The sequence below is a fragment of the Crocodylus porosus genome, unplaced genomic scaffold (assembly GCF_001723895.1).
Source record: "Crocodylus porosus isolate Cpor-Errol unplaced genomic scaffold, CroPor_comp1, whole genome shotgun sequence".
Taxonomy (NCBI): Eukaryota; Metazoa; Chordata; order Crocodylia; family Crocodylidae; genus Crocodylus; species Crocodylus porosus.
Window position 1 is genome coordinate 4705658 of NW_017728935.1, and position 27292 is coordinate 4732949.

General features: G+C 46.1%; 1 protein-coding gene across 1 annotated transcript in view; it reads right to left on the reverse strand.

The window, feature by feature from the left end:
* Positions 1-17077: 17077 nt before the first annotated feature.
* Positions 17078-27292, reverse strand: part of CUNH6orf106 (chromosome unknown C6orf106 homolog) — a 43049-nt gene continuing 32834 nt past the window's right edge. The window contains exon 5 of the mRNA XM_019546730.1: positions 17078-17117. Within this exon, the coding sequence (XP_019402275.1) occupies positions 17082-17117 (36 nt within the window). The 3' untranslated portion in view covers positions 17078-17081. The remainder of the gene's footprint in view (positions 17118-27292) is intronic.

Genomic DNA, 27292 nt, shown 5'->3' on the forward strand with positions numbered 1-27292 from the left:
CGCTGACACTGTGCCTGCTCCCACAAACACACACACACAAGCTAGTAGTTTCCATTTGTTTGCTCTTTAAATAATTGCTTCCTTATCGCTATTGATTCAGACCCCTTTAAAATTTCTGCCAAACCTGCTTCTCAGGCACCACAACCTGTTTCCTTCTAACCCTCCTTTGTGAGCTGGGACCAAGCAAATGCCAGATCAGATAGCTGAGAACAGTCAGCTCACTGATGGGCCACGTGCTAACCCTGGTAGACAAGAGTGGTCGATAACGTCTCAGCTTCCCGCACTCTTCCCTGCAACCTCGTCAACGCCCGTAACGCGTCCATCGGTGCTGGGGGTAACCATGCCAGGCACCCACAAATCTGACTGCCTGTAACAAAGAGGAGCCTTCTCCCACCTTGAGAAGCCCCAGTACAAGTGGATTTCTTACCAGAGCTACAGCAGACACTTCCTGTACCCTGTCTCCTTCCTGGCCAAAATCAGACGTGGTCTCACTGCTTCCTTCCCATGAAACACAGCCGGTTTTGCTCCCCTCTGGCTGCACGTCCCCAGTTCTGGAACACCAGCTGTTGGGGGAAAAAGCAAAACAAAACAAAACAGTTACTTCCAGGACTGCGTTTAGCAAACGGCCATCCTCGGTTTCTCTGCGCCTGTCAGACAAACGCTGCTCGGGGTGTGGATTCTCCGAAGGAAAATTGACAATCTTGCTGGGCTCAGCACTTCTGCTTTAAAAATAAACTGAACACCTGTCTATTTATTTAACGCTCGCAGCCAGCACAGAGCTGGCAAGAAGGTGCTGGGTTGAGCGCACTGGAAAAGGAAGGCCCTCCATTCACAAGCCTCAGCCTCTCCTCTGAGACGCTCATAAACGGGTGTCAGGGCATAATACAAAGAGGTAAAGACTTGTCCTGATGCAGATCCCTGCCTGCTTTGGGTTCCTTTAACCCTGAAGTCATCAAGACAATATTTGTTGGTCTCTGGACTTGGTGAAAATGGAAGCCGTGGGCTTGGGAGCAAAAGAGAACGTCCTTACCTAAACACCAGACTCTCTCTCTCTTTCAAAATGAGTAAGATAAAGTTGAAACCTAAGAGCCCTTTACTTTAGCTATGCTGTTGGCTCCAGCAGTGTCCCTTAAGTTGGAGCTGGAAGGACCAGCATCTTCTGAAGTCCAGGAATTCAGCTGCCACTGCTGCTCCCACTCCTCTTCTCCATCAAGACGCTTGTCAAAAGCTCGAAACATAGAAAGCCAGAGACTATGAGGCTGAAGCTTCAAGATACCAGGAGCCTGGTTCTGGTTTTGAAGAACCAGAATGCCAGGATACTTCATAAACACGCATGAAAGCAGGACTACAGGAACAGAACCTTGTTTCGAAAGAGAGACAACTCACCAGAGAAAGGGTCCATGGGAGGAAAAGGAAGCGAAGTGCTTGGACTGACCTTTGTGAAGAGGTCTAACGGGATAGTGACTCCAAGACCCTGAGTTATGATGGGTCATGGACAGGGCAGGCAATGTCAGGAACAGCGTTTCAGCTGAATATGGTGCCGTCTGTTTTTTGCTAGGTACCCCCTTCCACCCCAGAGCTGGATGAAGCAGTGGGCACCTATCCAATGAACTTTAGGATCTACTAGCTGGAAAAGCTTGAAGTTAACATAAGATTACTGTTGCCTAACACTCCCCTGTGCAAAGTCCAGGCAAGTTCCACACTTTATTATTAACCTTTTTATTACAGTAGTGCCTAAAGGCCATACAAGAGCTGAGCTCCATTGCACCAGGCACTGTACAAACACAGAGAAGTAGATGGCATGTGCTGTGAAGCACTTACAATCAAGAGACAGGCAGGGTGGGGGAGATGTGGGACTCGGTGGGATGGTGGCAGGTGGTGTCTTACCAGTGTGGTTTTTTGGTGAGTTTAATAAAAAAGGCAAAAAAAATCTAAAGGGAAAGAAATGGGGAGCAAAGGGTGGTAAGGGCTTGGGCAGGAGAAAAGGGGGCAAGGGGGCTGGTATGCACCCAATCTAGGAGGAAGGGATCTAAAGGGGGAGCAGGCTGGAGCAAAGAGCCAACTGGCACAGGGTGGATGTCAGGACAGTGGGAAGTTTTCGACACAGCCAACGGCCCTTGCACTGGCTGCTGGGCAGGTGCTCCAACCATCTGGCATCTCTGGCTGGCAATCCCCACCCTCCCACCCCACACAAAGCAGGAGAGACACCACTTGGGTGCTAGAGGCCCTAGCATGGGGCAAGGTCTTGCACCATCAAATCTGAGGCTAACCAAGTCACACGATTTCTTAACATTGCCCCGAGTGGTGCGTAAACACGGCTCGTGCATCAAAGGGTACCGCAGGCCCCGGGGTCTCCCCACCAGCCCCACACTTCGGTAGCCACTTTCCAATGACTAGTATTAAACAGTCCTCATTTAAAAAAACCACAATTTTTTTCTTTCAGTATTCCAGTTTGACGTCACAGCTCAGCCTGCAGCTGTCAGACTTATTGAGGAAACTTGGTCACAGTAAACAGAGGGGAAGGAAAGCGGGGAAGATTAGATAACAAGGAAACTTTTATTGTGGCGGACATCGTGCCTGCAGAAAGTCCCAGCTCTTAGCAGGTACGAGCCCAAGCGACCATACGCAGCCCTTCTGAGTCGGGGCTCTTGCTTCCCAGCAGCAGACAGCAGCCTGCTCCCAAACAGCTCCTCACAAGGGAAGGGAGCGTCCTGAAAACATTTGGGAGGTTCCCCAAAGTGAGCCCTTCTTTGCCAGCTGGTTCATTAAAGTCCTACTTCTCCTGGTCTTTCACCTGACTCAGAATTTTTTGAGGTTCTCTCAGCTCGGCTCTGGCGGCGCAGGTGTCACCAGGAGCACAGATCAGCATCCTTGCTTTAGACCAGGCGATGCAGAAGGCAGCTCATGCACGGTTCAAGCCTGGTGGGCGCTGGCAGCTTTCCGACTCCCGCTCCCTTCCGACAGATAATGCACTGTGGGGAGAAAAGGGCTTGCTGGCAGGTGGGAGGGATGAATGGCTTCATCTGTGCCAGCTGAATCTTTGTTACAAGAGTCAGGACAGTTTACAGTGGATCCTGTTGAAGGCTTCTGGGTTCAGCTAGCTGTCAGGGTTAACAGGCACGTGGACAACACAACAGACCAAGGCTGGACTGCTCTCGCCCTCTCCATTTCACAGCAAGTCTCTGGAGAGCCAGTGGGTGTTGCCTTGAAGATCCAGCTTCTGGAGTCCCATAATAATGGGACTCTTTGCTTCCATGCACAAAGGTGGGGGCGGGGAAGGAGTGGGGAGCCCCTGAGTTTCTACCCCTTGGGCTTGCAGAGGAAAGCTGAGCAAATCCTGACCTCGGCAGCCTCCAAAACCAGAAGATCAGAGAAGGCAGTGGCCACCACCTGGGTTGAAATCTCACTCGTTTTAAAACAGGGAAGGATGATTTGTGATTTCTGTACAGTTTGGGGTGACAGCACGAAGCAAAAATTGCAAGTGAACAGATCCTTCAGGAAGGCTGGGGGGGGGAGGTGGGACCGTTGCTGACCTGCCATAGTGGGTGGTTAAAGGCAGATGCAACGGAAGCCGAGTCCTCTTAAAACATTTCTGAGTTCCCTCTCCCTCTGCGAGAGCTTCTGAGACCCCCGAAGAGCAATCCTCCTTCTGGAGAAAGCTTAAAAGGCAATAACAGATCCTCAAGATTTATTGGCACTGGCAATAGAAAGGGCTACCCCAGCTCCCTCCTGCCTTGCACCATAAAACTCCTTCTGCCCTGGCAGGTGACTTGTAACAAGAGCTGAGAAGCTGCCCTGCTCTCTCACTGTTGCATGGCTCAGGCACTTAGTGAGCTTTGCATGCTCTTCTGGTACTTCATAAACACACATGGCAGCAGGACTAGAGGACCAGACGCTTGTCTTAAAAAGAGACACACCACATGCACGCACCCCCTTCCAGGATCACCCTCTAACCTGGGGGCAGCGCCTGCTCAAGAGGTCTCTTGCCCCACCTAAGATGCGTTTATTTTAGTAGACATCATGGGCACAAGATCCATTGATGCACTAGATCGTGATGCAGGACAAATCCTAAGGGAGGATCCAGCCCACGTCAGGCCGGGTGGCAGCACTGAGAACTGGAGCTTTGAGTGAGCAGGAAGGACGCGGAGCAAAAGCTGCTAGGATTCAGGATCTGTTGGAAATCCACTGGCAGCTTTGGGCCAGCTCACAACCAACCAGGCGTTTTGAAATATAACGGATGAGTGCATCCATTGATCTCCATCCTCCCTCAAGCAAGCTGGACTGGGCAGGAAATTGGTAAGCAGGTAGGGCCATCAGCCAGATGTCTGCAGTAAGAAGGGCCAGGCTCAAATATCTAGGGGTTCCTTTAACAATACGCTCAAACACCTGCCTAGAAACCTGGGAAGCCTCAACTACCTCCCCTGGGCACCCTCCATCGTTGAGACTTCACACTCACACCACCAATTCCATTGTGTGAAACAAAGAAAATTGGATTGGGAGGGAAAGGTGACAAGGAAAGCTAGTAATAATTAATCCACAATATCTATTACGACTCCCACCCCCAGGGTGCCTTGGCAATAGCCTCCAACTCAGGCTTCCACTTGCAGCGCAGGCATCCAGCAAGGTAGCGTGTTCCTGCAGTAGCCAATTCCCTCCTCACCGGCCGCAATCCCACTCTCTGCCCTCCAGGCTTTACACCGCCACCTCCGCCCCCAAAGAGGAAGGGCAGGATGCTCAGCTCCAAGGGCTCAACCATAGGCTTCAGATGCAATGAAAGCCATGTGGACTGCGCAGCTCTTCAGCTGCCATCTAAACCTCCCCAGAAAGCTGCCTTGGAGTGCATTCACCTGCCCTGAAGAGAGTCCTGCCCAGCTAGGATGCTTCTCACAAAAGCAGGAACCCCTTCATGCCTCCTCTTTTTGGTTTTCTTCAGGTTCTGCACCCACCCATGCGGGACAGCTTTGCAAGGGTGAGCCTCGTCCCACATTCCCCAGGCACCGTCTCAGACCTTTTAGGTACCAGCAGTGCTTTATTACCTTTAAGTCTGACCCAAGTGCTCCCCATTGACAGACAAACCCACTCAGGTGCCCCGTTCCACTGTCATCTCCCCTTGCTCCCCACCGAGGCCAGCAGACAGACGGCTTCCTCTCCCGTGCAGCGCGAGGTCACCCGCGTGCCCCCCGCTCCTCTCCCCGCCACCACATTTGCCCATAGAAGTTGCCAACGCTTGGGGCACGGCGCTCAGAACAAAAGCTGACACCTCATTGCTATGGAAAAATAAACCCTGACACGTAGCAGAGCCAACTGGACAGCATCTTCCAGGGCCCGAGCCTTTTCCGCTCTAGCTGAGAAATGCCTTCAGCTCCCTCTGCCGGCTGTTCTACCGTGCTGCGGATGGCTCAGCCCTGAGCCCCTTTTAGGCAGAAGCTGGCCAGAAGAGCGGACAGAGGTGAAACCTCTTTCCCCTTTGTTCCTATGGATTTTTATTTGCTGGCCTCCTCCCATTTCACCTTTTGTATTCAGATCGCTCACTCCACTTCATACACTGCTCTGTGCTCATGTTCACACAAGCTTGTGCTCTCTATAGCTTTCATTCAGCTAGTCTGTGAGGTACATATCTATCTTGCTCTCTGCCATGCTTCCCTAGACCTGGCCCCCAGCAAACATCTCGTGCTTCTAGGCCACAAGCTCTTCAGGGCAAGAGGTCTGTCTGGTGCTGTATGTGGAAGGAGTTCAGCAAGAGGCCGATGGGACCTGACTGCAAACAAGCAATAAAGCAACGCGATTCGAAATCAAGTTGTGAGCAGAGTCTAAAGTTCCTTATCCCATTTTACAGCCAGCATGCCAAGGTCACCTCAGGCCACAGCAAAGCTGGGAGAAGGTCTGCAGGGAAGCATTGACTACCTGAGGCACCCAGAAGTTGTATTGTTATCCTGCGTTTTCAGGTGGGAATTCAGGAGGCTCTCACCACTACATCATGCCGGTAGCATGGAGCTGGGAGTCAACAGCAGTCTGACAGCGTGGGATGGTCTGCACACACACAGCATCAGGGAGCGGGAGTCGGAAAGCTGCCAGCGCCCACCAGGCTTCAACCGTGCATGTGCTGCCTTCTGCATCGCCTGGTCTAAAGCAAGGATGCTGATCTGTGCTCCTGGTGACACCTGCGCCGCCAGAGCCGAGCTGAGAGAACCTCAAAAAATTCTGAGTCAGGTGAAAGACCAGGAGAAGTAGGACTTTAATGAACCAGCTGGCAAAGAAGGGCTCACTTTGGGGAACCTCCCAAATGTTTTCAGGACGCTCCCTTCCCTTGTGAGGAGCTGTTTGGGAGCAGGCTGCTGTCTGCTGCTGGGAAGCAAGAGCCCCGACTCAGAAGGGCTGCGTATGGTCGCTTGGGCTCGTACCTGCTAAGAGCTGGGACTTTCTGCAGGCACGATGTCCGCCACAATAAAAGTTTCCTTGTTATCTAGTCTTCCCCACTTTCCTTCCCCTCTGTTTACTATGACCAGACAGCATCAGTCTCCAAAACAGTGCTTTTGCTGAAAGACTACCTAGGAACGGTACTGTCTCATGTAAAGAGGAACACGATGAAGTAGCAAGATCCATCAGACCCAAGATGCCTGCATGCCCCAAAATATGGATATACTGAAAGCTGCAAGGATCATCTCCTTGGGAAGATTGTTCCAAATGTATCAGGTGCATTTGAATTTTTAAATTAGAGTGATAGAGAGAAAATTAACTGGTAAGAAGCAGAAGTGGCTACTGGGTAACGTGCTGGACAGCCTAAACCTAATTAGGTCTGGGGCAGGGCTTTGGACCTGATGATCTGTTTAGGTTCCTTCCGACCCTAAGCACTACGATACTATGAAATCCTGATGCTAGCCACTTCTTCATGTAGCTTTTCCCCCCGCTTTAAATGGTTTGTTTGTTGAAAAGAGTCTACTTCTTTCTTTTATGGAATCAGAGGAAAGCAGGACTGGCAGGGACCTCAACAGGCCATCTAGTCCAATGCCAAGCATCTCTATCTAAACCGTTCCAGTCAAGTGTTCATCTACCTTGCTTTTCAAGACTTCCAAGGATGGAGATTTAACCACCTTTCTAGAGAGCCTGTTCCAGTGATTATCCACCCGGAGTTGGCAAGTTCTACCATCCAACTTAAATTTCCCTAGTTACAATTTAAGGTGGTTTTTTCTTGTCCTGTCCCATGTAGCCACAGAGAACAGTTTATCACCAGCCTTTTTATAAAGAGAAGCCGTGACACATTTGAAGACTTAGTATTAACACCTTCCCACCCCCCACCCACCCTCTGGGTAGTTCAAGCAACTCAGCTGTCAACTTTTCAGAGCTGCTGGTGACAGGACTCTGCAAGTGGTCACCTTCTTACTGGAGGCTGGACTGGGCACACTGCCTATTTTTTCAGAAAGAACTGCTAGGATTCAGGATCTAGTGGAAATCCACAGGCCACACTTATACCAGAGGGTGGCAGTTTTGCTCACCAGGCACCTGAGGTTTGTCATATGACAAAAAGATGAAGTGACCTGTATAGATTCTTAGATTATAAAGGATGACTGTGATCATCTGGTTTACACTTGTTCATAGCAGGCCAGAGAATTCCCTTTGCCTAGGTAAGAGTCTGGATACTTGAACTCATAATATCTGCCCATCTTCTCCTCACCTGGATGGGGCCAAGCACTCAGTTTCAACCAGTCTACACTCCTCTTCAGCTGCCTGTTTAAACAGCACTTCACGCTCATCCAGGCACTCCAGTGCAGGCAGGGCCCATCCTTTTGACCAGACAGATGCTACAGGGTGGAAACGTTCACCTTTGGTGCTCTCAGGCTGGGAATGGCTTCCTACAAGCAGTGGAGTACAGGAGCCGATGCAACTCCAGAGACTGAGTCATTAATTAGCCTCTGCGCTAAAAAAAAACCAAAAAAAAAAACAAAAAACCATATGATTTAAAAATCGACGAGGGTACATGAAGAGTGGTAATTCTGCTAGATCTCCCCAATTCACCTGAAATGCTTGAAGGCACTTCACCTTGAAAACACACCGGAGCTGGAAAAGTTCTAGAGACTCCATGAAGCCTGCTAGGGACTTCACTATCCTATTGATTTCATGGGGAAGATGCTGCAGGTATTAAGCTGAATGGTAGCAGTATGAATGGTTCAAGTGGGAACTTGTGTCTCTATCCCCCAGGCGGCACACAGTGCAATCCAATTTTCCAACACGAAAAAGAATCAGATTAAGAAACAGAAACAGTCATGAAACAGAGATGATAATGCAGTTCACTGCACATCATTTGCCCCGAGAAATCACCTGTTGCCGGGTTTTAGGTTTCCCTGCCTGCTGTTGCATGAGATGGAGTGAAAGCTACGCTGTTGCCTCCTTGCCACAGGATTTCAAGTCATTTCACATCCATGTACCTCATTTTGCCCATCAATAATACGCTCTTTTAAAGGGCTCACAGATGTATGGGCAGAGCTCCACATAAAGCGCTTTAATAGGCTGGCATGTATCACCATCTGCCTTGCATTATTTGGATGACAGCTTTTAAACTGGTCCAGCTTAATTTAGTCTTCTGCAGACAAACGTTCTCAAAGGGATGGAACAAATCATGCTGCACTTCAGTGCCAGTGCTTTAATAGGCGTTATTATTAATGAGGCCATTTCCTTACCCAGGAGTGCCATCTCTTTCCCCGCTGGAACGTCCTGTGTTGTTTCCCGATTCATCACATTAAGCTCAGCAGTTTTATTATGAATATGATTTGGTATGTTTTATATTAGATCATGTTAGGCTTCCATAAATCAGGTCTGTTTAATTTTTTTTCAGCTTATGTGCTTCATTAAAAAAAAAAGGTGAATGGAATATATAACTGGTGAAGGGCTCAGAAACAGATTGCAGCCAAACAATATATTAACAAGATATTAAGGCTACAAACTCCACCACTCGGATGCTAGGGAACACCAAAAGTAAGGCAGCATAAGCAAATCTTAATTCCCCCCTTTATACATAGGCACAATATGACCCCTGGCTGCATGGTCACACACTGTTTTCCTCCATAGTGCCCTCCTACCAGAAAACATGCAATCCCACTGATGTGGTTATTCTGCCCTGCACGGATGAAGCTGAAGGAGCAATGGCACTTGCTGAAGCTGCCCAGACTTGACAAAGTCCATAGGTATCCCACTTCTCAGCCTCTCCTGAAGAGCCACCCAGTAGTGGATGCTTAACGGGTACCCTCATTTGAGCCCAAGAGAAAAATGCTAATTTAGATCAGCTGAGGCCTACCTCAGAGAATGCCCTAGATCTAAAATGAAGAGGCAGGGGCCGAGAACAAGATCCTAGAAGATACAACTTTTGCTTGCAATCCAGGGTAGCCTTTGAGGGTTGGGGATAAGGAGCTGGTCTTTGGACCCACTGTGGCTTCCAGCTTGCTAGAGTGGCTCGGCAGGTTGTCCTTCGTGATTTAGTTTGCCATATTAACTTCAAATGAAGTAGAAGGCAGAATAGATTATAGACCAGGAGTGCCAAAAAAATTGGCACCTCTACTGGTAAAATGTTGGCGTGCCAGAAGTGGACAGTGGGGAAGCCATGAGGGGGCTGGATCCTTGTTGTGGCAGCACAGCCACAGCCCCAGCCCCAGCCCCTTCCCCTAGGAATAAAAGCCAAGCAAAATGCCTTCATGTGCCACACTGCCATGTGTGCTGGGGGTTGCCTACCCATTACAGACAGACTAAAATAGGTATCCAGCACAGACCAGCACTGCTCCATGCTAAAGCACTTTTCTCTTATGGTTAAGCATGTGAACTACTCTGCAATCATTTCATAATGGCAAAACCCCCCTCCAGCCAGAGGTGCATGGAAAAATTACTATGTTCCTTCAGTGACTGAAGCCAGACAGCAAGATTTACCACAGAGGAACAATATGATCCCTTGAACCCGTAACTTCATCTCCTAGCAGTAACTAATAACCAAGAGTTAGAGGCGAGCAGTCCCGTTTCCCCACCATATATCAGGCTGCATAGGGCATAGAGGAGGAGGAATGCCATCCTGACCACTGCAGCCATCACTTGGAAGACCTGAAGCATGAGGTTGGATTAACTCTTATCTTAAAAAACGCACATTAAAAAGTGTTATAAAATTCTACTTATGCCCCTCTTACTGCAAAAGTAGATTCTGATTCTCCAGCCACTATTTGACTTTGCTTTTGGCTTTGCCACCTCACACCACACCCAAAGTATGAAACCACCAGGTAAGAGTCACTGTGCAGTGGAAAAGTGACCTGATATTGTAGCAACAGCCTTGCTTATTTGCCTGCTTCTAAGATAGTGGTATAATGAGGGTGTGATCTGATTGTCTTGCTTTGATGAACTCCTGACAGGTGGCAGCCCTAAAGACAAACAGATTCTTTCAAGCAAATAACTAGTAAATGAAAAGGGAGGAGGTGGAGAGAGGGAATCTTAAACTATCCAAACACAGCCAGTTTAAAAACAGCTGGGAGCATCGAGGATCCAAGGGGTGCATTTGTTTCCAGGCACAAAATAAATAGCCATGGGTGCAATCAGCAGGATGTCTGTTCCCAGCAAAGTTTTCAATCAAGCTTAAACAGCATATGAAAGCTCCAGGCACTTATTCAAATGTTTTAATTTTGTTTTTTTAGTTATAGATATATAGATCTCTCAAGATCACAAATGCTTCTCTCAGGGATTAATAATAAAGTCACATGTAAGCAAGAGAACAGCTCCACTAAGGTGATCCAAAATAAAATCTATATAGGCAAAATATTGGGCTTAATGCAAAAGTCATAAGAGCAAAATTATTTGGCTCGTTGTGATAGTCAAGCCGTGTGGTATTGCAGGCACTTTCTGAGCCCGTGAAGCTTTGGGACCCACTTCTAACAGGATCGGAGAGAGTAGATGCTCCCAGATGACCCACACTCCAACCTTAAATATCTAGGGATTTCTGGGTTTTTCAGTGATGAGCCAGGATGGATCCAGGTGAAACGCTGGGTGGGCCAGATCCTCTGGCTGGTACAAGTCAGCATGGCTCCACTGAAGGCAATACACCAAGATCTGGAGGTCATTGGGGAAAAAAATGGAGGGACTGGTTGGTCAGTAGGTGAGGGGACAGCAGCAGGGCTGGGCTGGGGGCCCGAGCTTCCAATTTGCTGCCAGTGTTTTCCTCTCTGTACGAGGTAAGCTCGGTAAGTTAGCATAACCTCTGAACCCCTGAGCATGATTGCTTTTGGACTGCCGGCTGGTAGCGCCACACTTGTTTTTCCCTTTCCCACTTGACCCTCCCCCCCCCCATCCACAATCAGTCAGCCAAGAGGCTAAAGGTACTTGTCAAAACAACACTTACCTCCATCCTTCATGCTGGACCACTGAAGCTTGGCACGGTACTAGTCCTTGACATTGGCTCAAAATCTTGTTTAGGACAGGTTGTCAGGAGATGCCACCTGAGTTGAGGGCCTTGTCACTCAGAGTGGTCTCCAGATCCAGATGGGCGTAATACATGCTTCTAGGTCATCTGATATATCAGAGCACTCTGAAATGTTATGGTTATTGCCTCCAGTGATCCACCCTCTACAGCGAGTCTCGGGTCTCCCCTTCCCCAGCCACCCACTGGCTCATTAGCAGAAGACCAGTCCGGTCTATGCTACTGACCATCTTCACAGAAGACACGGTTACCTTTCAGCGAACAGAACAGGAACGATGGGCCCTTTGTAAGGAACTCCTCTGTCTTTAGACGCCTTGATGAGGCTGGTTTTGATCTGCCACATCATCACTAGCGCAAGCTCAACCATTTCAGATACGGGGTAGTGAAGTGTATGACAAAACCCCCACAGCCAGCAAAGGAACAGCCCTCAGCGTAGCCACAGTACAGTTTGGACTTGGCAGATTTAATGAATTGCTGCCCCTCTAACGGTGCTATCAGAATGACCCCCTAGACTCCAACAAGCCCTGCGACCACTGAATGACTGAGTTGCCTAAGCCCCTTCTGATATAAATGCCTGTTTCTATTTCCCTTTATACATTTCTTTTTTCAATCTGCATCGTGCAGTACTACTACTACATGCACTTGAGAAAGTTTGCATTAAATAGTACCTTAGACTTTTGGGATCCATGCACTGTGATACAGATCACCCACCACAACTGGGCTGAAGTAACTCCAGCGTCTCAACATCTTTTGTATGCTCTCGTTACCCAACATCCCATCATAGAGCTGGCTTGAGCAGGAATTCTCCTTCCTACAGCCACACGTGGAGAGAACAGTGCTGGCCCAATGCCAAACTCACAAGTCATTGGGCAACTGAGCACTTGTTCAGTGTCTCCTGGGGCACAGAGTTGTCCCTCTTTAACTCAGAAAGAATAAGTTGTGACCCAAATGTGGTCGACTGTGTGAGCAAGCAACCTGCTACCACAGGGACCCCCAGAAGGGACCCACCTATGAGCAGAGTGGGACCCAGTCTATCCCTCCCCCCCCACCAACAGGTGATAGCTCAGGTCACATAACCATTTACTTCCAAGTTTAATGTACATTCTCCAGTGTTTATTTTTGTTGGCACCTGTATGTAGGCTGGAAAACTTTCTTATTTATTTCGGGCGTCCAGTGTACCCTGAGTTTATTGTTGCCTTGAAATTAGTCATGGCTGAAGGAGCGGGAGAGTTGAACTTTACCGTGTTGCATGTGCAAACTGATTTTAAGGTCTGCATGCCGCCTCCATCTAACCCGGAGACTTAAATGGACCTCGTTCACTTCAGGCACACGATGGAGATGACAAGAGAAGAGAACATTCATCAATAAGACTCGAGAGCTGCAGGAGATGTTTTCCTGTGTTAATTTAATCATACAAATATTCATTTATACATAAAGGGAACAGCTTCCTTTTAACCCTCAATGTGCTCTTGTACGACTTCTCCCAGACCCAATGCGGCAACACACCATCCTGCTCTACACATGCACTCCCCACAGAGAGAATAAAAGACAGGCCGCAGAACCAACCACTCACTCACACAGGAAAAAAAAAAAAAACACAACGGAAACCCAGACACGGGACAGCGTGCATTTCTCAGCCCTGCCAACACCAGCCACTCACACCCGCAGGCTCTGGGACTGTTTCTGCTTCCCCCCTTGGGGAGCAACAGATATCTTCCAAGCTCTGGAGGATTCAGGGTGGTCCTCCTGAAACACAAAGCACCAGAGTCCCAGCCTCGCCAAAGCAGGCGGGTCACCTGTTCCCAGGTATGGAGCACATTATCAGCAAGAAGGGCTCCAGTGCTCATCCCTGGCTTTCTCAGCAGTGGGACAGGATGCTTTTGTAGCCCCAGTTTCAGTCACATTCTCAGATGCAGAAGATTTTGAGGCATTTCCCGACCCAAATGGCTGATGCAAAGCTCAAGGATCCATGAAAGAAAGGTAATTGCTGGAAATGTGAAATTCATGGCTTAAAAGGTCCCAACCCCCTACCTCATTTCACCACTCCCAAGATCATTGCCTCTAAAGAAAAAAAAAAAGTTGCGTCTAGAGAAACAAAGAAAATTGTCCTGGTACGCCCTATCTATAGCCACAGTCTCTCTCATACCACTGGGTACCACGAGCTCCTTTGCCTCCCAGATCAGGGAACGCGCTTGAGGAAACGCTGCATGGAGCAAACGTCATCTGGCCTTCCCCTGTCCAGTGGTCTCAGCTGACAAATCGGTTCCTGACAATCCTAGAAGTCAGTACAACACATTCAGCCTAGCTTACGTAACTGCTGCACCCACACCTTCCCATCAAAGTCTGTGAGAAAACTTAGGTATTGAGCGCTTCTGGAAATGTAGGTCATTTTTTGGTTTAAATGCCTCACTCTGGACTCCCAAGTTCAAAAGTGCCGCTCTACAAAACCAGTGCAATTGCTGCTCTCGCTGTTATCCGGAAAGAGTTTTGCTAACCATCCTCAAAACTCCTCATTTAAGAACTACTGCAGACTGAATGGCAAGTTGTATCTGGAGACTGCTAGCATTTCTGAGTACTAGGGAACTTGAGGACATAAACCACTGCTGACATCAAAGCAGGTCTCTCTGGAGAGATGAGGAGGGAAAAGAGGCAGAATTACCAGCAATTTAAACATTCTCCCACTGTTACAGCAGGGGTTATTCAACTAACCAACACCCTCAAACAGTTATAGCATTTTGTCACTAGTGATATAATGATCATCCCCATAGAAAAGGATTGTGTTTATGCTCAAGAGGGTTTCCTGGGGAACAGCTGTAATACATGAGTATCGAGAGGCTGGTTTTCTGCAGCTGCAAGTCAAGTCTGACAGTGACTTCCCTCGCATCCTGGAGTGAGCATCCCGGTGACAAGAGTGCTGCTAGACTGAAGGGGAGAAAGGAGACTGGATTCAAAGCTGTGCAAAATCGGCATGCCCTCCGACTACGAGAGGCCAGTACCAGGGTGCCTGCCACGTGACTCCTGGAAAAGGAATCTTTGCAATGGAAAAACGTGGACATACACACGGTAGTCATTTCTACATGCATCAAATGTGTGCGCCTGGGAGCAGAAGGGAAAATGAAGTCAGGCCCGAGGGTGACACAACTGCCCCTGCCCATATGAGGTCTGCAGGGTTCCGAGTACGGCAGCAGCAGGTGTCAGTGACCCAGGGCTCATTTTCACCTCAGTCTACACAACAGCCAGATAAGGCTGAAGCGAAGAGGCTAAGGGGCAGCCTCATCAGCTGGACTACACAGCAATCCCCTGGCCTCTTCCCCCCGCTTTAGAAAGGACACACAGGAGTCATGCACATGAGGTACTGGAGGGCACAGGCTCAATGCCTAGCGGGCTTGTCACAACCAACTCCACCAGGCCAAGCTGGGAAGAAAAGATCCATTCGCCGACAGGGTCAGGATGATGTAAATCTCTCCCTTTACTCACCTGTCCAAAGGCTGCAACTCATCCAGGGCAAGAGGAATTTTACAACGTACACAGAGTATGAGGACTGCAGCTGAACAAGTGCACCTTCTCCATTTGCATTCAAGGGGGAGCAACTTGGATCTAATCAACCTGTGCAGTTTTAGCAAAAAGCTGCCTTCTCCTCCCCACATGCCTCCAGGTTAACTCAGCAACAAGAGCTGGCTCAGCAACAGGCTCACAGTACACAGGACGTCTTCCAAGCTTCCCTTCTTACACCCAAGTAGCAAATCCTTACACAAGTTCCTCTCCCAGCATTTGGAGCTCTCTTTAGATTTCAAACGTACAGGGAAATTACTCTTCAGACTAGGATCTCTACGAGACAAACAAAGCCCACCAGTGGTCAGCAAAAGCACAAGACTGCCAGGCCCCATGCTTCTCCCCAAAGGCCCAAGTCTTGCTCTGCCGGGTATGAGGAATTCATTAACCTCAACAGAATCTACCTGCTTGCCTTGGTGTGAGAAGAGGGACGTCGGAGGCTAAATGAAGAACAAACACTGACACAATCAAGGAACTAGTGCTCCTTGGAAACAGCCTAGGGCAGACCGAGAGAAGATGGCAGTCTGGGTTAGGGTAACTACATGATGATAAGAGGGGTGTTTTGCATATTAGTGTATCTTTGGCAGGCGGCTCTTGTGGCTTGGTTCAAGTTTCTGAAGTAGATAGTACCCTCAAACCCTCTCCCATTTCAGTTCGACTCACAGTGACCACAGCACCTTGGAAGTCTGACACAGAACTCAAGTCACTTTTCCTACCTCTGGGATTAGTCTGTGTCATCCTATTATACATGGCTATCATTCCACAGTTACATGACCCTCACATCCAGAAGAGCTCTCCCTTGTCTAAAAACAAACCTCGAAGAGCTCATCTAGAAAGAAAAACCTCACAGAAGCTAAACTGGCCAGCAAGAGAAAGGCGAGAGAAATGCAAGATGCCATCGTGGAATCCAGCTGATGATTCCACTTCTTGCGCTACATTCAAAAACATCTTGGCCTCTCTCTGCTAAGCTAGCACTTCACCACAAGAAAGAGGAATTAGAAGTATACTGATACAAGATGGAAGGGTAAGAATGGAAGGCTTAAAACTAAAGAACATGACTTTTGCAAAGCTTTACAATTACTAGCTGGTGAACTAGATACAGAAAGTTAGCTTCCTCTTGGCACAAGACTAATACACTTGCATGGTGGTCCTAGGCACAACTACTGTACATTGACAGTTAACAAGATGGTATTTCAAAAATAATCCTACCAGCTTTGGAATCCTAATAAATTTGTTTCATTATATATATACATATATAAAATGAAACAAAATATATACATATATTTTGTGTAGTCAAGTTTCAAGGGGGTTGGGAGGAGTCTCCCATATTATCTGAGCTTAGTCCTGCACTCCTCTCCTCCTTATGAGATAATGAAATCTGGTGTTGACTTAAATCTTCAAGGACAGGTTTGGAATACCAACAGCACCCCTCAAAAGGGGAAAAGAAAATCAACAAAAGATTAAAAAGGTAGATAACTAAGAACAGCCGAAGTCATTAAAATCCAGAGAGCTGGGCGTGAACCCAAATTTACATTAAAAAATGCCCAACATACAAAAAACAAAGCCACAGCACAAACCCCAGAAGATGCTAAGCAAGTTCCCGTTCTGTAGCAGGCAAGCACAAAAATTGATAAAAATGCACGCTGTCCCTTATTTTTAAAAAAATATGAACAGGAAACAAACAAAGAAATTAAACATTTGCACAAACTACAACCGTTCTTGTAGGCAAAATAATTTCTCTTAAAAAGATGGCTTTTTCATTTTAAATGTTTAAACTTCTTTTAAGCTACCTAATTAATCATGAGAATGACTCCTAAAAAAAAAAAAAAAAAATGGTGTTGGTGTATTTTCTTTCTTGTAGCATTGAACAGCACTCCTGAAAATTCAGCATTCACACATGCATACTTAGTTTTGTTTTTTCCTCTGGAAACAACTAGTCTTAAGTTATTGTTTTCTTCGTTATCCAGGACGTGGAGGCAGAGAAGGGGGGGGTCCATGCTGTGTCTTCAGTAAGCCATTAGAACCTCCCTCCCGCCCCTGTAAGTCAGTTGTTAAACTTCTCCTCTTGTCGATACCCGTTTTTTGATTTTTAAGACTGTCCGAAGGGATAAGGACCGTGGAAACCCTGAAAAAAAGTTGGAGACAAAATCAGTTTCAATAGGCAAAAGCTGAAACCAACTGAACAATGTGTGCGCGCAAACATCCCTACCACCCCCGTTCTTCCAACTTTGCATACTGAAGTCCCCACTCCTTTCACTTCAGCAAGTAGCTACATACCCATGTAAGATCCATCCCGACAGTGTGGTTCTTTGTCTCCCTCTACCGGGTAAGTCTCATGTACACATTTGATTTGGCTCCTGCATTTCAGATAATGGATCTGGTTTTGCTTTTAAGATCCACAGGACTTGCATTCAGGCCTCAGAGATTAACTTATCAAGGGAGTTACTACAAAAGACTCCTACAAACTCTCCTTTTCCAGCTAGCCTGACAGTCGCCAGCTACCAGGGCTCACCAAGCTGCAAGCTGCTTTCTGGCCTGGTCTAACTGGGATTTTTTGGTTGTTGTTGTTGCTGCAGCTGCCAGAATTCAAATGCTGTGCATGGAGTGGAGAATCCATTACAAGTCACATTTGTGCTGACGCAGCATCCAGACTGGTGAAAACCAGGGTCAAGCTGCACTAATGCAAAGTGTTGTTTTGCCAGTCTTCACTAGCAGCTTACAATAAGCAGCAAAAGATGATAACAGGGAAAATCCCCAGTACCAAAAAGGCCTTAGTGTCTTCCCTGCCACGAACACTTTTTGTTTGGAAGTTTCTCTTCCATAATTTTAGACCTCTCAAGATGATAAAACGGGACATTTCTATAAACATGCTTTTCTCCAGTGGAAACCACCTCTCTCCAACAAGATTAAAACATTATTAGCATCCTTTCCCGTTTTGACCTTAAATGAATCGTCTCAGCACTCGTTCTAGCAAGAGCCAGTCTGTTATTAACAGCGACACTGTCCATAATCTCTCACACTGATCAAACCAGCCATCAGGCATTATCACGCATCAAAGGAACGAGACCAAACAGTGTTTAGGAGGCTTTTCAGTAAACCCTGTGTTTCTGTGACTTACAGAAGCGGCTGCAAATATTAAAAAGGTAGAAAGGAAACAATGGTATTTAAAAAGAACACAACGAATGACCAAGGAGGGGACACTGGAGGAGTTAAGACGACAGATTCATTTTGTCTGGTTACCCAGGGCAAGAAGGCAGTTCTCCTGGCATCCTTTCCATGGTCCCGCTGCTCTCTATTGTGGGGGTGAGCAAGACTACCAATAGCCTAATTATACACAAAAGCCACTGCCTGTCTTTTGAAGTAAGGTGCAGACGCTGCTTTATACTGCTTCATTGCAAGTGGGACAACGTGTCACAGCATCAAAGGAAATATTACTGCCGGCATGTTCGCCTGTAACTCCTCTGTGAGTTATGTGCACCATAATTGGCTGAGGCAATGAGACATTTTAGGATGACTCACGCCAAAAAGCCCTGATTGTATTGCAGAAGTTCAGGAGGATGGGCTGGGTCAAGTGACAAAAACCTGAATTCAAAAGCTCTGTTGTACCTTTGTAAGATGGAATTTGTTTTTAAGGAAGTGCTGTTAGGAAACAGAAGTCACTCCACAGCTAACAAGACAGGTTTCATTCCCTGAGCTATGTAGTGTTAGGAGACTTTACGCAGACATCCAGAAAGTGTCACTAGTGACTCAGAATTACTGCTGGAGCCTCAACAGGGGAGGAGGATTAGTGGAAGATTACACAAGAGGAACACTTGAAAATTAGGGTGGGCTTGCAGTACGCTATACTCCCACTGTTTTGTAAGGGCCAAATATCCAAGAGAGAGAAAAAAAAAAAACAACAAGAGGCCAGTTACCTCGGTAAATAGGTACCTATTTTACCTAGGTAACTAGTCAGGTCTTCAGAAGGGCTCAGGTGAAAGCAGCTCCCTCTGAACAGGGGCTAGGAGATGCTAGAACAGTGGCTCTCAACCTTTTCTGGTTCAAGGCACCCCTCAGTAGACTCAAGCCCCAAACTTGGGAAATGCCAGGTCTTAGTTCTGACTCGTTTCTTGTCTTCAAAAAATTAATAGAACAATTATTCTGTTGCAAAGGACTCAGGAAAGATCACAGCAGGTCAGAATAGTTTTAACACTATAAATTCCTCTTTGAAAACTCTGGGTTTATCTTGTGACTCATGTATCTGCACTTCATAGCGCTAACCTTGCGTGACACCCTGCAGCAAACCTTGAGATTGAAAGAATCTCAAGGCACCCCAGGTGCCTTGGCATCCTGGTTGAGAACTGCTTTGAGAGAGAGGTAGTTAGCCACGTTAGACTGAAGTCAGGCAGAAGGCAGGGCAGGGCGGCACTGTAAAAGAGTAACTAATTCAGAGCAGTATAAGCTTTCGTAGGCAACAGCTAACTTCATCAGATGCTATGATAGATATGATAGCATCTAAGGAAATAGGCTTTAGCTTACAGAAGTTTATGCCTCTCAGAGGCCGTTATTCTAGAGGTGCCATCCTGCCCTGCCTTCTGCTAGATGCTTGAAAATCAGTTCCTTAGCGTTCACAAAGCTGAAGGGTAGATGAGGAATGAAGGATTTAACACAGAGATTAAGATGAACTCAGAGGTAGGTAGAACACACAAAAAAACCAGAAGACGCATAGAAATAAAACTGAGAAGTACAGACATAATCGTGAAAAATGATACCCCACATAGCTCCGTGACCTCGGGAATAAGCAATTTATACCTGCTCTCCCTGGAAGACAAGAACATACCACTGGTTACAAGTACTGCTGCTTGCCATAACTCATTTCAGCCCTTAAGTGATTCCGTACGTAAACATTTTTTTCAGTTATGTATTAACATGAAACAAATCTGGAGGAAAGTCATCCAAGCAACTTGGGTGCATGAGTATTTTGCAAGTTCAAGTCAAAGCAAAGATGACTGTCCTCAACTTTGAGGGACAAAGTCAAAACAGCTTGAGAACGGCAGACAAAGGAGGAGACAGTAGTTCCTGTCCTATGAAAGCCTAGAAGAATGGGCCAAGATTTGTGGGTTTGTGTTTATTTTGAATGAGGAACCTAAGTCACCACTTCCTCCTAGCAAAAAAAAGGCTGCATCAGAGAACACAGTGTTATGAGACAGGTGTATTCGTCAGCTATGAATGAAACATGTACACAGTAGTGACTGATGAGTATACTCCATCAGCACCATCATGCAAGTACTGCTTATAGTACAAGACTCAAGCCACAGAGTTTGCAACAGCAAGACCTGCAGCTAGAGTATGTGCGCCGCTGTGTCATGCTTATACAGAAGCTGGGTTTTGCAGTGCTTCAAGGCCACCTGGCATTAGCCCTCTCTAAAAGGTGATGGCGAGCTTGTGGAAGCATTACACAAAACTTTCATCTAGGCTGCACAGATTCTGCTTGTGCACGTGTTGCCTTAAAGGGCTGCATGTGTAGTAGCCTGTGCATATGTAGGGGCCCTGGAGTCAAAATGCCTAGTTCATTTTATAATAAACACATTACAGAGACACTGAAAATGCTTTGTTACTGGGATGCGAGTATCATAGGCACACGCACACCCACAAACTCCCTCCACTGCTCTAAAGTCAGGAGTTAGAAACAGACACCAGCTCTCAGCCTACCCCTTGCAAGCACCAAAAGCCCCTGTGGATGTTACTAAATTTAAATGTCACAAGAATAATAATCCTGTCCTTAGATCTTAACACAAAATGTGAGGGGAGAAAGTATTTCAACTCTGGCTTTTGACGGGGTTTAGTTTAAATCTACACAATTCTGTTAACTATTTAGGATCTTAAAGCTGGATTCTGACTCATCTTTAGAGCGAGAAAAGATTTAACCCCTAAAACAGCAACGCTCAGCTCTACCTGGCTCAGGAGCCCAAAAGCCACAGCAATGCGATGTAAATTTGTGGCACACACTTCAGTTAAAACACTACAATACTTGGTTCTACAACAGAGAGAGCATGTGTGTGCTGCATTATTCACAGTTGCAAGGAAGACTTATCCGATCCATGCAATAAACAGAGAAAGACAAACCAAGAAATGTAGCAAAAAGCTAATGAGATTTTCTATGAAGCATCAAAGTGATCAGCTGCAGAACCACCCGGAGCTTGGGAAGCCCAGCCTGAGTGTTACAGACCTATGAAATGCCATTGGTTTAATCGACAGCTGTAGGCTGGGTCTCTTACCATTAGACTGTTGCAGAACCATCTTGAACTTGAAAGGTGACTTCTAAACAGGTTTCTCTTGGCACTGGGCATTTTCTATGAACAGCAGCCTCTGTGCTTACGGTTTTTGTATATACAAAGCCCTCCACTATATCTCACTTACCTGCAGAGCTTATTTTTGTACGATTCGTTCATGTTTTGTGCTATTAAAAATGATTCAAGTACAACAGCTGTAATGACTTGTTTTGGTTCTTCTGATTAAGGCCAAGGGCATTACTGGTTTAACATAGACATAGTCCCCGCATGGAGGACGGTATAATAAAAGGCAGACAAAGACTTAACAGTTTTTTGGCATCTAACTTTCATGTGGTCTCAACCCATCAAAGTCCCCAGCAAAAAGAACCACAAAGTTTGAGGAGGATGGTGCTCAAAAGATAAAGGATCGAATTTGGCACGCATTTGCAAAGTTTGTGACATTTCCACTGAGAAACTGATCTGCATTTTCCTTCCCCCAAAATGAGACCATTACACAAGATTGACTATGATCAGTTCAACTTCACCGTTACAAAGTCAGTCTCCAATTTTCCTCCCTGCATCTTCCAGGAATTAAATGAACAATTTTACAGTGAAACGCATGGAGTATGCAGGTTTATAAATACTGGGGCTGGGGGGAAGAAGGTTGGGTTTTTCAAAACAAAGGCAGCTTTCGCAGTGAGAATACCAACTACTTCCATTTGGTACCTAAACGAGAGTTGAACTCTTCTGGATACTCCATTGGCAGGCAATTCGTCTGTTCTAAGCCTGCATGTTAGTCTACAACTCATGCTAGGAACAAACCCAGGCTAAAAGTGAGGCCAAATGAATACAGGGCAAACTCTACATACATCCCGTCTCAAGCTGGAATGGAATCTCCCGAGAACACAGCATGGCAACTGTAAAAGCTTTGGCGTTAAAAGTATTAAAAAAAAATCAGCCCCCTTCATCTCAGAGTTAACCTTTTACAAACCACCACAACACAAACGTTCACACAACTATCTTTATTTCATCTTTGTGTGTGGTTGAATTTAGATGGATATAAAAAGGTACACTTTTAACATTAAAAGAAACATGAACTTTCGATGCATGGATGCAAACCAATACAAAAGAGAGTCTCCCAGTGTACACCGATGGCAGCATCAGATAACACTACAAGTCCCCCTTCTCCTCCTCCTCATTTTCTGGGCCGTTCCTGGTCAGTGCTTCTGCAAACTACCCTGAGCTCTTTTGACTTGCTTATGTAAAATGAAGGCAAACAGAAGAACAGAGTGTTTAGTACATGTTTTTTTTCTCTGCGCACTACGCAAACACAATGTGGCAGCTAGGACTAAGGGGAAGTTAAGAATCTTCCCACAGTTCACCTGGCCATCAGGTTGATTTAGATGCAAGTAACTGGTTTAGCTACGTCAGATGTTCACCAGAAAAGCAAACTAGCTTGCAAAGGGTTCAAGTACATACAGGGTCTTCATAAAATCCTTGTGCATTTTTAAACTCCCCCCCCCCCACTGCCTCTAACAGAGACTGAGACCAAGACCGAGACCTTAAGGGCATGAACTTAGGTTGTTCACAAGGACTTTATGAAGACCCTGTATAACCCATAGATGCTACTAAGGAGTTCTGCAATTGGCACAGGCTCATAGTAAATAGCCATTTGGAGCTTGTGACTTCTTCTTAGTTCTATATCAGCTCTTTTGGCTAGCTAGAGCCCTTCTCAAGCCTAAATATCTAATCCAGGCTGAACATCTGAGTCACAGGAACATATCTTCTTCCCCAGAAGGAAAGCCTCAAGACTCTAGGAATAAGAGAAATACCAGGTACCATTGCAGCCCCAACGTTCTCGTTCCCCTCTGCACACCTCCCCCAACCCTCCCATCTCTCCCTGAAATCTAGGTAAGCTGCCTGAACTATTCCTGCCTTTTAGGCTGCTTGCACTTTTTAAAAAAAACAGTGATTTATGGGAAGAAGCAAAGTGTTACAGCCACTGAGAAGTATAGATCAGGTGCTTCAGTGGGGCTTTTTGCCACTTTTACTAAAGTTGACTGAGTCTAAAGGGCAGTTACCAATCTAAAAATAAGGTTTCCCCCATTATCAAACTGGAGTGGCACACCTTTGGAAGAAGTGTGCACTGGCAAGCAACAGCAATTTTCAAATTAAGTTAAAACCAAAAACAAGTTAAAAGGCTTTTCAATGGGACTTTTTTGTCTATTTAACAAGCAGGTTCAAGTTTGATGCTAGATTTATAACTGAAATCTGTGGGAGAAACACACCACGAAAGATGCATGTAGAGCCGGGGCGGGAAATTATTTTGGGCAGAGGGACGCTTACTGCGTTTCGGCAAGCCATAGAGGGCCGCATGACAGGCAGTCCAGGGCAGATAAATATTAATTTTCTAAATTTTTTAGGGGCCCCACGGGCCAGATAGAATGACCTGGTGGGCCGCATTTTGCCCACCCCAATGTAGAGCTTCAGGCTTTAAATCAGTACCTACGCAAGTTAAATTTAAGGTGGCCTGGGTGCACAGAATAACTTAACCAATTTAGGTAGCCCTGAGCTATGGCATAGATTTTGCCAGCTATTTTATATGGGGGTAACTGCAGGACACCACTGAAATGAATAGGGATGTGCATTGCTGAAATATGCATGATCTGGGCTTTTACATACAGTTCCCAAACTTACAGAACCTGGCGTAGGATTTCTCTCATGATGAACCCTTAAGAACTCCATGAAACCAAGGTGTATATTTGATTGCCCCTGGAGCAGTTTTAAATGCAAGGGACAATATTAAAACATTTGGAAAAAAAAAAAAGTTATCTTTAGCAGTGTGTCAGGACAACCTAGGATTTCCAAGTAACGGCCAAGACACCTGAAACAGATGAGTTTCACGCCCATTGCATTATCTCGAGCATCTGATCTCCCCAGTTATTTCACAGGGAAAAAAAGGTTTGCTGTCCATCACTTCAGCAATTCATTAAAAGATTTTCCTGAGATTATAAGCATGCTCTGTGCTTCCCTTGGAAACAGACAGAGATAACAGTGCAGTAGTGTCTCCTAGCAACATTACTGGGATCAAAGGAGGAAGTAAATAAAATAGAACCATGTTGGCTTCAGCACTTCTGATAACACAGCGGGGAGAAAAAAAGACCACCTTTGCCAAGTGGGAGAACAAAATCCACACATCTGGGCAGGAATTCAGCCCATCACTATTCAGGAGAGCACATAAGCATATGCTTATCGTTAAGGGATTAAGCACAAGCTTGAAGCTAATCATGCTTAATAGTCAACTTAAATGGGAATGAGTTGAACACATGTTAAACTGCTGTCCTGAAACTGGGCCTAGATCTGTAGCCGACTATCTAACTAGACTGTGGAAACAACAAAACAGCGTCCACTTTGTTTTAATAAATGACGGCCTCATTGTTCTACCATTTTTAGAAAAATGAAGTGTTCATTCATGTAATTTTGGTTCAAACCATCCACGGTCCAGATTCCACATTCCTGTATGGAAGTATTTCAAACGTTTCAAGTGTGAAATCTCAATGTGCCTGCCTGCTTCAAGCAGCAGACGGCACGTCTGCATGTCACTAGGGCCTGGTCTACACTAGGGAATTTTAAAAGGTGGCTTGCCCTCATTTAGCTGCGCTAGAAGCACCAGTGAAGACAAGGTGCAACAGCTGCTGGCCCTTTTTGGACCAGCAGGTTAATCATGACCATTAAGACACTGGAAGTGCCAGAGCACTGTCTGACAAAAGCTTCCTCTGTTGCAAACGCCAGTGCAACTGCACTGCTGGGAATTTTTCCAGATTTCCTGCTGGAAGGCCCCAATGCCACTAACACCTGGGCTGCTCTTATGCACTTGCAGCACTTAAAAATGATGCTTCTGATAAACTTCACCCACCCCTTATGCTACAGATCTCCAAATGCTTCACTAAACCTAGGCTAGGAATCCACTCCCTTTTATAAGCCCGGGGGGTGGGGGTGGGAAAGGGAGCAGAGGCAAATTTGTTAGAAGGCCTTGCCCAAGGTTATGAAGCTAGAGAATAAAACATAGATTTACAGGCATACCTCGTTTTATTGCGCTTCGCTTTATTGCGCTTCGCAGATATTGCGTTTTTTACAAATTGAAGGTTTGTGGCAACCCTGTGTTGAGCAAGTCTGTCGGCGCCATTTTTCCAACAGCATTTGCTCACCTGGCATTTTTTAGCAATGAAGTCTTTTTTAATTAAGGTATGTACATTGTTTTTTTTAGACATAATGCTATTGCACACTTAACAGACTACAGTATAGTGTAAACATAACTTTTATATGCACTGGGAAACCAAAAAATTCGTGTGACTCGCTTTATTGCAATATTCGCTTTATTGCGGTGGTCTGGAACCGAACCCGCAATATCTCCGAGGTATGCCTGTACTAAGCTGTATCCATGTGCTCAATCAAATAAGCCAAAACTTTCCCCTTTTGCTGCAAAATCTTACGTTACTGCCACCCTGAAATAAAACCTTCCCAGGTAGTCTTGTGATCAAGTTGCAGAAGACCACTCGCCCTTTAGACTACTCAGAAGCCAGAGCACAGCTCAAGCCCCCCAGAGAGAAGGGATATACAGCTAAAACAGATGGTAAAGCACAGTGCTTACCAGAAGGTATGTGCACACCATCTGCTGGTGAGGTGGTTTAACGCTTCCGAAGTGTCCCTAAGGAGCCCTTCTTCCTCTCCAGTTAAACACAAAGAGACCCAGATGTAAAAAAAACTACTATACTGTGCTTATCTCAAGGGAATAGCCCCCTTTCCAGAAAGATTTCCCATTTGCACAGCAGCATGAGATCAGGTCAGATCTGAACGGTTAAAGGCTTGCATATGGTTCGCTTTCCAAATTTATGATGTCAAAAATACTCCGTGTTAGGTATCCTACTTTGCTTGACTTGATCTCTACCAAAACCTTCAGAGAGGTGCTGCTCCTGTAAGCCCAAACAACGAACGAGCATAAAAGATCCTTGATGATTATTTCTGGAAATGAAAACCCAACTCCACCTCCTTTTGTCTGTAGACAGAAGCTGCAGGCAGGTTTTCAGGGCAAGGTCCTTAGTCAAAACAACTACGGAAACTGGCTGGTCTTTACTCTGTTAAGGAAAAAGCCATTGCTTCACATAAATCCTGTAGGTGCAGGAACCAATTTCAAAAGCCTGAGCAACCAAACAGCAAAGGAAACAGCAGAGGAAGAGGAGGAGATCAGGCTTAAAGTTGAATTCTTTCCCTGGAGGCCATTTTTAGAAAATGATAGCTGCAGTTAGGACAGTTGCCCACATAAAGGAAAGATTAGCCTTGTGCTAACCTAAGTACCTGCTACTAACGGGTTTTCGGTTGTTCTGAAGCCAGCCGTTAAAACTAGCTTCTATCTTCTACTAATGCTCGATCAGCCTGTTCACTCAGGACAGGCAAGTTACCAATAAGCCAACTATCAGCCCACTGTGTTTCAAGCAGAATTATGACTTCAAGCAAAGCAAGGTAGCATATAGCTACCCGTCTACCACTACCACAGATAGAGACTGAGACCAAGACCTTAAGGGCATGTGGACGCAGAGGAATTGGTCATTTCCCTACACAGCTGCCTACCCGGCATCCCCATGGAGTGTGCGAACGTACGCAGAAAACATTTTACCTTACGTCAAGCACTGACAAAGGATCCTATCAATATGCTTCAGATTTAATACCAGCCCTTTCAACGTGACAGTATGTCAATGTTGCTTACTTGGACAACATATATGGTACCTTTTCTAGTCTTCCATATTGTTTTTTGCGTAGAGGTTTCTTCAGTTGATAATGTTCACATTATACTAGGAAAAAAGTCACCATTGAAAGAGTATCCAAGTGTTTGCAATCATCAGTTTGTAACAAACACCCCTGCATCTGAACGACAATGAAACAATACAAAGACCCCACATCCTAGACAGATACATCCAAACGCAGTAATATCAAACCTCAGCCAAATTTGGCTTTCTCCAGGATGGAAGGACTAGCACTTCACCTGCGATGC